The 12509-nt window shown below is 42.0% G+C and overlaps 1 protein-coding gene across 2 annotated transcripts in view; it reads left to right on the top strand.

Annotated features, from left to right (window-relative positions):
* LOC115200448 (ephrin-A5b) overlaps positions 1–6120 on the top strand; it is a 214481-nt gene extending 208361 nt beyond the window's left edge. Inside the window, exons 3-5 of one of the 2 annotated variants that reach the window (XM_029763536.1) lie at positions 1728–1793; positions 2283–2363; positions 5930–6120. In XM_029763536.1, the coding sequence (XP_029619396.1) occupies positions 1728–1793; positions 2283–2363; positions 5930–6057 (275 nt within the window). In that variant the 3' untranslated portion in view covers positions 6058–6120. The remainder of the gene's footprint in view (positions 1–1727; positions 1794–2282; positions 2364–5929) is intronic. The other variant, XM_029763537.1, reaches the window with a different exon arrangement.
* Positions 6121–12509: the final 6389 nt, after the last annotated feature.

Raw genomic sequence — 12509 nt, 5'->3', positions numbered from 1 at the left:
CTACATTGCTTATTTGGAAAAACAAGCACAAAGCAAAATACAGTGCTATCTGGCCCTAAATCGACAGTACACCGTCGCTAACTATTTGACCATGGTTACTGATCAAAACTTTAGGAAAACCTTGACAAAGTACAGGCTCAGTGAGCACAGCCTTGCCATTGAGAAGGGTAGACACATGAAAACCTGGCTCCCTGTAGAGGAAAGGCTGTACGACCACTGCACAACAGCAGAACCTGACACAGAGATGCATTTCCTGACAAAATGTACACAAATATAAAACAATTAGAGTGTCATTTCCCCAAATTTGAAACCCTTATTCAAGAGAATATACCCTGCACAGCTTTGCCCTGCTCTGCTCAGCTCTGCCCTGCTCTGCTCTGCCCTCTTCTGCCCTGCCATGTTCTACCCTGTTCTGCCTTGTTCTGCCCTTCCTATTCTGCCCTGCCATGCTCTACCCTGTTCTGCCTTGTTCTGCCCTGCCATGCTCTGCCCTATTCTGGCCTGTTCTGCTCTTCCGTGCTCTGCTCTGTTCTGCTCTAAATTGTTATTAGAGCGACTGCAGACCAAGACTTTGAGACAGATCCAGGAAATATGTGTGTAAATGCTCATTTTAGTGTGTGTGTGCTGTGTGTTCAAAGAGGAGAGGAAAACAGCAAAGGAGAGGGGCCACATCTAGAGAGGGGGATAGATAAATGTATAAATAGTAAGAACGAGAGCGATAGATCAGGGTAAGGAGATGACAGATCCCGAATGGCGGCCAGGGATACGCTTGACTTCATCTCATCTGCTGGGGACTGATGCTCAGATGACACAAAATGTTGCCCAGAGGACCCATTACTGGAGGTCTCACAGGAGGCTGTGGTGGAAGGAATTGGGCAGGAAGACTTTTGTCATTTGAGAAGTATATTTGATTTTCTTCTTCTGTGGAGAAAAGTAATATGATATGAGGTGCAATGTGTTAAAAGGGTAAAGATGCTCTCTTTCCAACATCAGGTTGAGACATGAGAACACACAATGTATTTTTAACTCTATTCTGTGGTAGTGATGGATGTTCCTGTGACACGACCCCTGTTTAACCCTTTTACAGGAGAAACCACCTGGTGCACAGACACCGCACCATCCAGTCACACACACACAGTCTCCCACACACACACATAGTCTCCCAGTCTCACACACACACACACACACACACACACACACACAGTCTCCCACAGTCTCCCACACACACACAGTCTCCCACAGTCTCCCACACACACACACACACACACACACACGTCTTCCGCTGCACCAGCACTTAATAAAAGCAGAAGGTGTCATACTGTTTTTAATTTTCAGAATACATTTTGTTAAGGGACAAATCCGGTTCCGTATTAATCTTCACCAGGTGATAGTGGAATCAGAGCTCTGCTTCTCAAGTTTTAAGTGAGGTTTTACTCTTGCTTCAATTTGCAATTATTGTTCTTCTCATTTTCACAGCTGGCTATTTTATAAAGCAATCCTGCGTAAGTGCCCTAACACACACACACACACACTGACACACACATACACAGACACACACACACACACACACAATCGAAGATGAAATGTAACACTCTGTGATGATGCAAACTTGTACTGATGTGGCAGTCATTTGAAAGAAGGAAAATGGTGTGTTTGTGTTTGTAAATGTATTGAAATAAGATGTAGTATCTCTAAGGATCCCGTGTTTCTGTGCTTCTGTTCTCCAGCCTCCACCATCGCCGAGAACGGACGAAGAACATGCCTAAAACTCAAAGTCTTTGTCCGACCATCAAGTAAGTCTCTCCAGCTGCAACAGAAATATGGAACCTGTTTAACACTGATGTTGTGTTTTCACTACTCTCAGTGATGCAGGGCAGTGGGTAGCCAAGCGGTTAGAGCATTGGGCCAGTAACCGAAAGGTCTCTGGTTTGAATCCCCCAGACGATTAGTTGAAAAATCTGTTGATGTGCCGTTAAGCAAGGCACTTAACCCTAATTGCTCTGCATAAGAGTGTCTGCTAAAATGCTGAATGCCTTCTGAATGATTCTTGCTCTCTGTTGAACATGTCAGTTTCATATCTCATGACAGCTCCTATATTGTTAACCAGTGGCTACCATTGTTTCTATCCAAAGACAAGTGAAGGAATGAACGATTTGAAAGACGTGAATTGCACATGTCTTGTGAATGTTGTCATGAGCTTGGGGCTTGGGGACCTTTGTTTTACGGGGTTGGGGGAGTTTATTATCTCTAATCATCCCTATCATCTCTATTTCTATTTCTAGACAGCTGTGTGAAAACTATAGGTGTACATGACCGTGTTTTTGATGTAAACGACAAAGTAGACAATTCATTAGAACCCCGAGGTTAGTATGGCTTTCTGCATTATTTTATGACCTTATTTTTTAACAAATGCCCTCTTGACCTCTGTCTGTCCCAATGGGGGACACACATCCCTCCCCCCTCTCTCTTTCTCCACTGATTGACCCATCTGTCCTCTCCCAGCATGGTTGACTGTCATGTTAGAACGCTTTTGCTGCATCTGCCATGTTGTTGTGTTGTTTTGCTAGTGATGTGGTCTATGTTTGCATGTGTCATACACAGTGCTTGACTTGGGCAGGAGCTCACCAGAGCTGAGTACCGGGCACCTCAAATTTTCTTCTGCTTGAGCTTCTGTTCCTCTTATAGAATATTAGCTCAAAAGTATTGTGATGCACCTGTACTGTACCGGCCCGGCACCCAAAATGAGTACCGGTACCTATTTCAGTCTAAGTCAAGCCCTGGTCATACGTCATACATGGCAGTCGTACCTGGTTAAATCAACATGTCTCATGTCAGAATATAACATTGGCTATTTGTGTCAGAACAAAAATAATGTTTGTGCCTGCTCTACTATAGATCCTAGATTCAATGTACTCCTCCAATTGACTTTAATATATATTTCTCTATTCATACCACATATAATGTAGGCTGTGTTTCATACCACATGTACTGTAGGCTGTTTCATAACATAGGTTGGGTTACCCATAGGTTCACTCTGAAAAACATTATATTTTACATTCGCATATGTCAATAGAGCCCATTAATGCTGAAGTCTAATGAAATTCAAACCATTGCTTCTAGTGTCTTTTCATTTTGTCTTCATTTCAATTGACTCTTTTCTACCCTTTATTCTACCCTTCCTGATACCCTTCATTCTACCCTTCTCCCTACCCTTATTCTTACCTTTAGTTCATTCTACCCTTAATTTTACCCTTCATCCTACCTTAATCCTATACTTAATTCTACCTTTTCATCATACCCTTCTTCTACCCTAATTCTGCCCTTTATTCTACCCGTAATCTGCTCTCATTCTACCCTTTATTCTACACTTAATCTACCCTGTATTCTACCCTTATTCTGTTATTTATTCTACTGTTAGTCGACCCTTTATTATACAATTCAACCTACCCTAATCCTACCCTTTAATCATACCCTTTATTCTACCCTTCACCCTACCCAAATCTTGCCCTTTATTCTATCCGTATTCTATAATTTATTCTACCCTTATTCCACCATTTTTTCTTCCCTTATGCTATCCTGTTATCTACCCTTATGCTACCCATATTCTGCACTCTATCCAATCCTTTATTCTACCCTTTAATCCACCCTTATACTACCCTTATTCTACCCTTTATTCTACCCTTTAATCCACCCTTATACTACCCTTATTCTACCCTTTATTCCACCCTTATTCTGCACTTTATTCCACCCGTATTCTACCCTTATTCTACCCTTTATTTTACTCTTATTCTACCCTTCTACCATTTATTCCACCCTTTTCTACCCTTTATTCCACCCATATTCTACCCTTTATTCTACCCTTTATTCCACCCTAATTCTGCCCTTTATTCTACCCTTATTCTGCTCTTATTCAACCCTTTATTCTAACCTTATTCCGCCCCTTATTCTACCCTTATTCTACCATTTATTCTACTGTTAATCTACCCTTTATTATACCCTTCAACCTACACTAAATCTTCCTATTATTCTACCCTTTCATCATACCCTTTATTCTACCCTTCACCCTACCCAAATGCTGCCCTTTATTCTACCCTTATTCCACCATTTTATCTACCCTTATGCTACCCTGTATTCTACCCTGTATTCTACCCTGCACTCCATCCTACCCTTTATTCTACTCTTTATTCCACCCTTATTCTACCATTTATTCTACACTTTATTCTACCCTTTAATCCACCCTTATACTACCCTTATTCTACCCTTTATGCTACCCTTTATTTGACCCTTTATTCAACTTTTATTCTACCCTTTATTCCACACTTTATTCTAACCTTTATTCAACACTTTATTCTACCCTTTAATCCACCCGTATTGTACCCTTATTCTACCCTTTATTCTACTCTTATTCTACCCTTTTCTACCCTTCTTCTACCATTTATTCCACCCTTTTCCACCCTTTATTCTACCCGTATTCTACCCTTTATTCCACCCTTTTCAGAACATAGGCTATATTATTGTAGCATGCTCATGTTTCTAACCCGATGTCAAGTAGCTGCATCCTCTCTTTCATGCTTACATTACTGTCTAATTCCTGCTCTGTTTTACCAAGGAGACCAAACACACATACACTGACTCTGAGTAACACATTAGTCATTTCAAACAGAGTTTTAGGAAAAATATTTGTCATCGCATTAGCAATTACAGTTTTCTGAAATGAATCTTTACGTCTCGCAGTTGGAGAATATTACATTTTCCATATTTATTCATGGAAGCCGTTCACCATACCCTGATGATCAGGATTTATCACTAGCTGTCACCTCATTTGACTCTCTCTCTCTCTCTCACTCTCACTCTTACTCTCATTCTCACTCTCTCTCTCTCACTCACACACAAACACACACCTCCTTGGCAGTTCAAGCTTGTGGGGGGTTGCTTTTTGATTTATTAAGGTCAGAGCCCTAGACTGTCTCCACCTTCCTGTCTGCCCGTCTGTCTGTCTGTCTGTCTGTCTGTCTGTCTGTCTGTCTGTCTGTCTGTCTGTCTGTCTGTCTGTCTGTCTGTCTGCCTGCCATCCCAAACCTTTGCATCTTTTCCTTTCTGTCTAACTCTCTTCCTCTATCTCAGCCCCACCCCATCCTCATTATCGCTCTTTTTTTTGTGTCTTCATATTTCCCACCTGTGTGTGTGTGTGTGTGTGTGTGTGTGTGTGTGTGTGTGTGTCTCCGCGGCCAAGTCCTGTGCTCTGTGTGGCTGTGCATGGCCTAGCTTACTCCCTCTGTGTGCTGTTAAACAGGCCCATGGCTGCTCATTGATACCACTGTCTGCCAGGCAACCTGGGAAGCTCCTAACCATGCCACTGAGCTCTACACTCTTACAAAAAAGGTGCCATCTAGAACAAAAAAGAGTTATTCAGTTGTCCCCATAGGGGAACTCTCTGAAGAACACCTTTTGGTTCCAGGTAGAACTGTTTTTGTTCCAGGTAGAACCTTTTTGGGTTCCATGTTGAACCTTTTCCACAGAGGGTTCTAACTGGAATCCAAAATAGGTATACATGGAACCAAAAAGTGTTCTCCTATGAAGAGACCTGCATAACCATTTTGGAACCATTTATTCTAAGCGTGTAGAGGATGGGACTCACCAAGCAGAGGGGACCTGTGGGCTGCCTCGCTGGTTGGTTGGCTGGCTGGTATGCTGCCTGGCTGGCTGGCTGGCTGGCTGGCTGATATGTAACAGAAGCAGTAACTTGTTATTTCATCATTTCATTCGGCGTTGTAAGATATGGGGATATAGGAATATCGGCATTGCAAATAAAATAGGACAAAACATGTCACAAAAGATCACATTTTTTTCCATTGTGTATGTGTTGATAAACTCTGCTTTTATGATTGATAGAAATATTCATTTTCTAAATCTTCTCTCCCTCCTCTAGATGATACAAGTCATGAGTCTGCCGAACCGTCCAGGAGTGACGCCACAAGCGCAGCCTCACACCTGCGGATAGCCAGTCCACTGCTGGCTGCACTGCTAATCTGCTTAGCAACACTCTTCATCTTATAGCGCCTCCCCCTGTCCTGGAGCGGAATTACACCCTGTGCGGCCTGAATCTACGCAATGATGAGGCTGGGGCTAGGGTGGGAGAATGGGCGGGTGGGGAGGGAGGGTATTGAGAGTGGGCTTCTTAAGGAACACTATTTTTTCCAGATATTTAAGTGGTCTTTTTCCGTCAGTGAGTTTGAAAAAGTTGATGTTGGATGCGGAAGAAACTGTTTCCCCCTTAAAACTGTCAACTAAGATGCCAAATCCCTACTTTTTGACACTTAGTGATTCTTGTTTTCCCTTCTGACATCCCTTTACGTCATGCCAATTCATTGCACCGCTCACATACACACACATACATATAGGTACACACACCTAAACACACCTTTACACTGACAGTTTTTCAATAGTTCTTTGGTAGGTTGTAAAGCAACAATACACAGCAGGTCATGGTTGTTTTAGCTCTTATCTAGAAAAATAGAACAGAGATGGGTAGTACTCACACCTCTCTCCTAGTCTTTACAGACTCATCTCCTTCTGCATCAGGTGGATAACATGGGTCTTTGTTGGGTGTTACAGATAGTGGAACACCACGTAGGTATCAATTGAGATACAGTGTAGAACATGTTTAGTAGGAGAGAAAAGGGCATGGGTGAGCTGAGTTGGTTGAAGTATTAAGTCCCCTGGCCTCTTTGATTAAGGTATGCTGTAATGTACCCTCTTTGTGTGTAGAGAGAATGGTTGGAGACTTTTGGCATGACACAAAGAAAAGACAAATAAAAACATTTAGTCCGTTGGGTGGATGAAAGATCAAATATTTGAAAGATTACTCAATTTATGAGCGGCAGACAGGCAGGTAATTTTGGGCTTTATTCACTGATCTATAATTGCTCTTTAGTGTCAGACAATGCTTTGTCAGTAATAACAATCTGAACCCTCACTGACGGCAGTTTTTATTCAGTTTGTTATAAAACCTTTTCACTGAGTTTTACCTTACATACTCTGCCTTCTCTTGCTGATATTTTAAATGTCATCTATGATTATGGCAAAGACATTTATGTATCAAAGTGGGGAAAGATTTGTGCTGTTCAAAGGTTATGTCAACAGTTTAGAGAAGAAAGCTCCTCTACCTCTGTGGAAGGTACCAACATTTGAAGAGGCTGCCTCTCTCACCATGTTACAAAACAGCCCTTTTTGAAAATGAAATAATACCACTTTCCTACAATGCAAATACATATTTTTCCTACAATTGCTTATCATTAGTTCACTTAGACGTACTGTAGAGCTTGTCGTATGGAATCGTCCCTCGGCATAGTTTTCTACCATACCCAGTAAGGAAGCACCACCATCTAGGAAACAGTGTTGCTTTACTGTATTTTTCCACAAGTCTTTACCACTCATGTATAACCACAACTTCAACTATAACCTTGGATTCAAATGCTGTAGCTACAGTCCATTATAGCAGGCTGCCTGTTCCCCATTCATTTTAGTACCGCATAATTCAATCTCATCATAATCAACTCACAATGAGTATGTTAATAGAGAAAATCTCCTTTAACATCGAGGCGGAGCGCAGAGTAGTTTAGTTTGGCCATGTTTTGTATTGGCCCCTATTTATACATTGTACTGCTGTATAATGACATTCAACTTCCTTAGACTCACACAGGATCAGATGGTAGATTAACATAGCTGGAGCGATTTGTAAATGGAAAGAGCGAGAGAGAGAGCGACAGAGACAGAGAGAGAGAGAGAGAGAGAGAGAGAGAGAGAGAGGTTGCGTGCCTAGTTACCGGTCCTACTGTGACTCTTTAATGAGGTTCAAAATGACAGGCATGCAGACCTCATGTTTTGGAGTTAGGGGAGTTATTTCAGCTGTTAAAAATAGATGGTGGAAGGCCTGGGGGTTTTAAAGCGTCAGTGACCTTGCAGTTATAGAGGGCTGGAGAGTGAAGGAGATAGGGGAGAGAGAAAGAAAGACTGAAAGAGATTCAAAGAAAGAAGTGTAGGAGGAAAACAGTTGCATATATGACTGGAGTGCCTAAATAAAAACACCCAATGCAACCTTTTTAAAAACTCTAGCTAAAAATGGAATACACACCTACTTGTAGTAATATAATTCTCCCCAAAGGCATCTCTTTGTTTTGATATATTTTTTGTTGTTGCTTTTTCGCAGCTGCCTTCTACAGTATATTCTTCTCCTGAAGGGTTGTGTGTGCTTTCGGCCATATTTGTTTTCGTACTATGGTAACAATGCTATTACAGTTGAATAGCAGCTCAGCTTTCGGGGTTAACAGGAGTGGATGCAATTTAAAGGGGTACTAATTTTCACCAGAACATCATAGGGGATGGGTGCCATGTTCAATCCGAGATGGCCGTCTGTCACCGACTTAACGCTATAGACAACACTTTTTGGGGAAGTCCAGCTTCAATTGTATTTTATTATAATTACCCGTACTACTCTTTATCATTATTGCTACTATTATTACCATGGTTTATTCTGTACACACGTTAACTTGGGAAATGAGGATCAACTTGTTAGCTGGATACCGTGTATCCTGAGGTAGTCAACCATATAACATGTAGTGTTAGATTAGTTACTGTTTTTGTACCTTTCTGGTGGACAAAGGAAAAATTAGACACTTCATTGTTAAAAACGTTATTATTATTATTGTTATGATGACGATGATGATGATTATTATTATTAGCAAAAACTTGATGTAAATAGTGTTTGATATTAAAGTATTAATTTGATTCGTATGTCTTTTCTAAAAACAAACAAATAATGAACACAGTAGAATCTCTGGATATTTGGGAGTGTACACGCAAATAACAGTGCATTGTGAACTGTCATTTTCAATGCCTACTGATGCTTTGAGAAACCTGTACACACCTGTGCTTACCTGTGTGTACTTGTGCTTGTGTGTACCTGACTTTACCTTTGCATCTACGCGTGCCTGTGTACAGCAGGCAGGACTGAAAGCCAATGGGGGCCTCACCTTTTACATAACTATGTTTCCAACCAACCAATCCACAGCCACCACTTCATCACAAGGATCCATACAGAACAGACAGAGAGAACAGAATAGACGTGGACAAGATTAACAGTGTTTGTGCTTTTTCGCCTTCTATGTTTGATAGCATGTTGGCCAACCCAGAGTTTTGCCATGGATGGACTGTTAGTTGGCTTTTTATTGGAAGGATCTTGCCAGTTTCATGCGCATGGACTTGATAACGAAACATAAAATGTATTTTTCTTTTTATTGTTTTGTTTTTCTTTTAAACTTTGTTGAACGTTGGATTCTCTCTTTTTCTTCCCCACTGTCATGTTGTATGCTTTACATCCCATTGAAATGAAGTCATCCAGCTGTGAGGCTGTATGGCTACAGAAACAGATGACATGTACATAACACCAGCGCTTGTTAAGGAGTTACAGAGGGGGTGGAATTATAGATAGGGGCTGGGGTTACATAGGGGGGTGGGGTTCCAGAGGGGGGTGAGGTTACAGAGGGGGGTGGGGTTACATAGGGGGGTGGGGTTACATAGAGGGGTGGGGTTCCAGAGGGGGGGGTGGGGTTACATAGGGGTTGGGTTCCAGAGGGGGGTGATTTTAGCTAACTTTGAGGATGAATCCTCTGGTAACCTTATTAGGTATTCCTACCACGTAGCTGCAGACAGTCCATTCTGACTATTCATGCCCTCTTTAATGTGAGTGTGTTTATGTATGTGTGAGAGAGTGTGGAACTGTGTGTGTGTGTGAGAGAGATTGAGCCTCCAGCATTGTGTTAGAGGGAGAGGTTGTGTGTGCTAACTCGTTTGTGTGCATGTTTGTGTAAACAAGCATGTGTGAGAGTGAGTGTGTGTAATCAAATGCGTTTTACACAAAATGTGCATGAGCGAGTACTCCAGTGTGTGTGTGTGTGTCTGAGTTTGTGTCTCATTTACTATTGCCGCGCTGAATGGGACACGGCAACTTTCTTTGGCAACTTTATTTGGCAACAAAGCGGTTTTCCCATGCCTTAGTCCTAAAACCTCTGCCATGCCAGAACAATCTGGGTTTCAATACACCCCGTCACCCTCCCCCACCGTGGAATGGGTGCTGGCGGCACAGAGGCTACCCTCCCCGTTTTGGAATTTGAACCCCCAGCCTCCTCACCATAGCCTAGCCTCCAGACCACATAGTATGTTAGCTTAGCTAAGTCACTACTTGGTCGGGGTAGAAGTCATCCATTGGCACAGATCTAGGATCAGCTTACCCTCACCCCATCTAAACCTAAACCATTAGGGGGGAAACGCTAAAACACTGGCTTGACTGATCCTAGATCAGACAGCATGGCAAACTTCCACCTGCTCCTGTCACCAGCTCCCTACGCATCGCCATGTGTTGAGAACCACTCATTTGTGTGTGCATCCAATCCCATTATGCGTGCTCCTCTTGTGCTTTTAACCACCCCCACATTCTGCTCTCCCCATCTCCTCTGGTCCTATTTGGGGGGCAGAAGTATTGACCGACCTGCTTTTTTCCAGTATATAAACAATAACGAGAAACTGACAAAATTATCAGAGGTCTGTATTTGTATATACATGTGTCTGAGCAATTATGAATACTATTAATAAAATGGAAATACATTGCTTTGATGTTTTGATGTCCTTGTTTTTCATTGGTTTGTTGATACACGGGATGTGCATATATCCAGAACTCATGATGATAGGATCATGGTTGAGATTGTATTGCAGATGGAAGCACACCGTTAACTCAGCATGACAGAGATGAATTGTAAATAGAATTGCAACTGATTGGGGAGCAGATTGAGTCAAGCTTTGCCTGGTAAGGATCTCCTCATCAACACATTTAGAATCATCATATTTCTCTGCCAATTAAAGATGATTATCACTCATCCTCCCGCCTTCCCTCTGCTCCAAGTTTAAATGGGTTAGCAGGTAGTCTGGTTACTAGTCCAATGCTCTAACCACTAAAGGTTGCAAGATTGAATCCCTGAACTGACAAGGTAAAAATCTGTCGTTCTGCCCCTGAACAAGGCAGTTAACCCACTGTTCCTAGGCCGTCATTGAAAAAAATAATTTGTTCTTAACTGACTTGCCTAGTTAAATAAAGGAAAAATAAATAAACAAGTAAAACCATTTTGGACACACAAATGCACGCACACACACACACAGAGAGAGAGATATACAGACAGACACACTAAACCTGCCAGAACCCTCTCCCCCATTCACACACACACACACAGAGATATACTGTAGACATACAGACCTAAACCTTTCAGAGCCCTCTCCCCCATTCACACACACACACAAAGAGATATACTGTAGACATACAGACCTAAACCTTTCAGAGCCTTCTCCCCCATTCACACACACACACACACACAGAGATATACTGTAGACATAGAGACCTAAACCTTTCAGAGCCCTCTCCCCCATTCACACACACACACAGAGATATACTGTAGACATACAGACCTAAACCTTTCAGAGCCCTCTCCCCCATTCACACACACACACACAAAGAGATATACTGTAGACATACAGACCTAAACCTTTCAGAGCCCTCTCCCCCATTCACACACACACACACACACAGAGATATACTGTAGACATACAGACCTAAACCTTTCAGAACCCTCTCCCCCATTCACACGCACATGCACACACTCAGTTAGTTCCCATGTACTCTGTGTGATGACGGGGATTCTGTCTGACCATAAGGCTAACAGTAATTCTCTCTCTGCCAAATTAATAAACTAACCATCCCTGTTTTGGAACTAGACTGTGCAAAGTTCCGTGTTGAAGACAAATGCCAGTCAGCCAGTGCCAGATTCAGACCTAAGACCTGCCTTCATTTCAGTCGGGTACTAATGAGCACTCCTAATAACCTTCTGCTGGACCCTATCAGGACCCCATCAGGACCCCATCAGCGCTGGTTAGATTTACCCTCCATTATCTCTGGCAATTATACTCACGTCCAGATCATTCCAGGCTCCAGGGGAAAATACCCCCAAATAGCCAATTGGAAGTTAAGAACCCCAAAATACTTTTCTGCTGTCCCTCTTGGCAGAAACTGGTTGCATCTAAGTTGTTTCCACATCATTTAAAAAAAAAAATGATATCTGGTAACGTTGAATCAATGTGGAAAACTGATTGGATTTGCAAAAAGTAATCAACAAGGGAATGTCGTATTTTTTTCATCTAACTTTTAGCCTAAATCCAGTGACATGCTGAAATGTTTTGTTGATTTCAAGTTGATTTCACGTTAGTTGACACCTCAACCAAATGTAAATCAACAGGTTGAACTGTGGCCTACTATAAAAAGCACAAAGTAAACCTTTCTGCAACTGGACAATGTGCACACACTGGTTGAATCGATATGATTTTAGATTTATTAGGATCCCTTTTAGCTGTCGCCAATGGCGACAGCAAGTCTTACTGGGGTTTGGCACATAACAAAAAATACATTA

The sequence above is a fragment of the Salmo trutta genome, chromosome 9 (assembly GCF_901001165.1).
Source record: "Salmo trutta chromosome 9, fSalTru1.1, whole genome shotgun sequence".
Taxonomy (NCBI): domain Eukaryota; kingdom Metazoa; phylum Chordata; class Actinopteri; order Salmoniformes; family Salmonidae; genus Salmo; species Salmo trutta.
The sequence above is the reverse complement of the archived record's forward strand: the minus strand, read 5'-3'. Positions and strand labels throughout refer to the sequence as shown.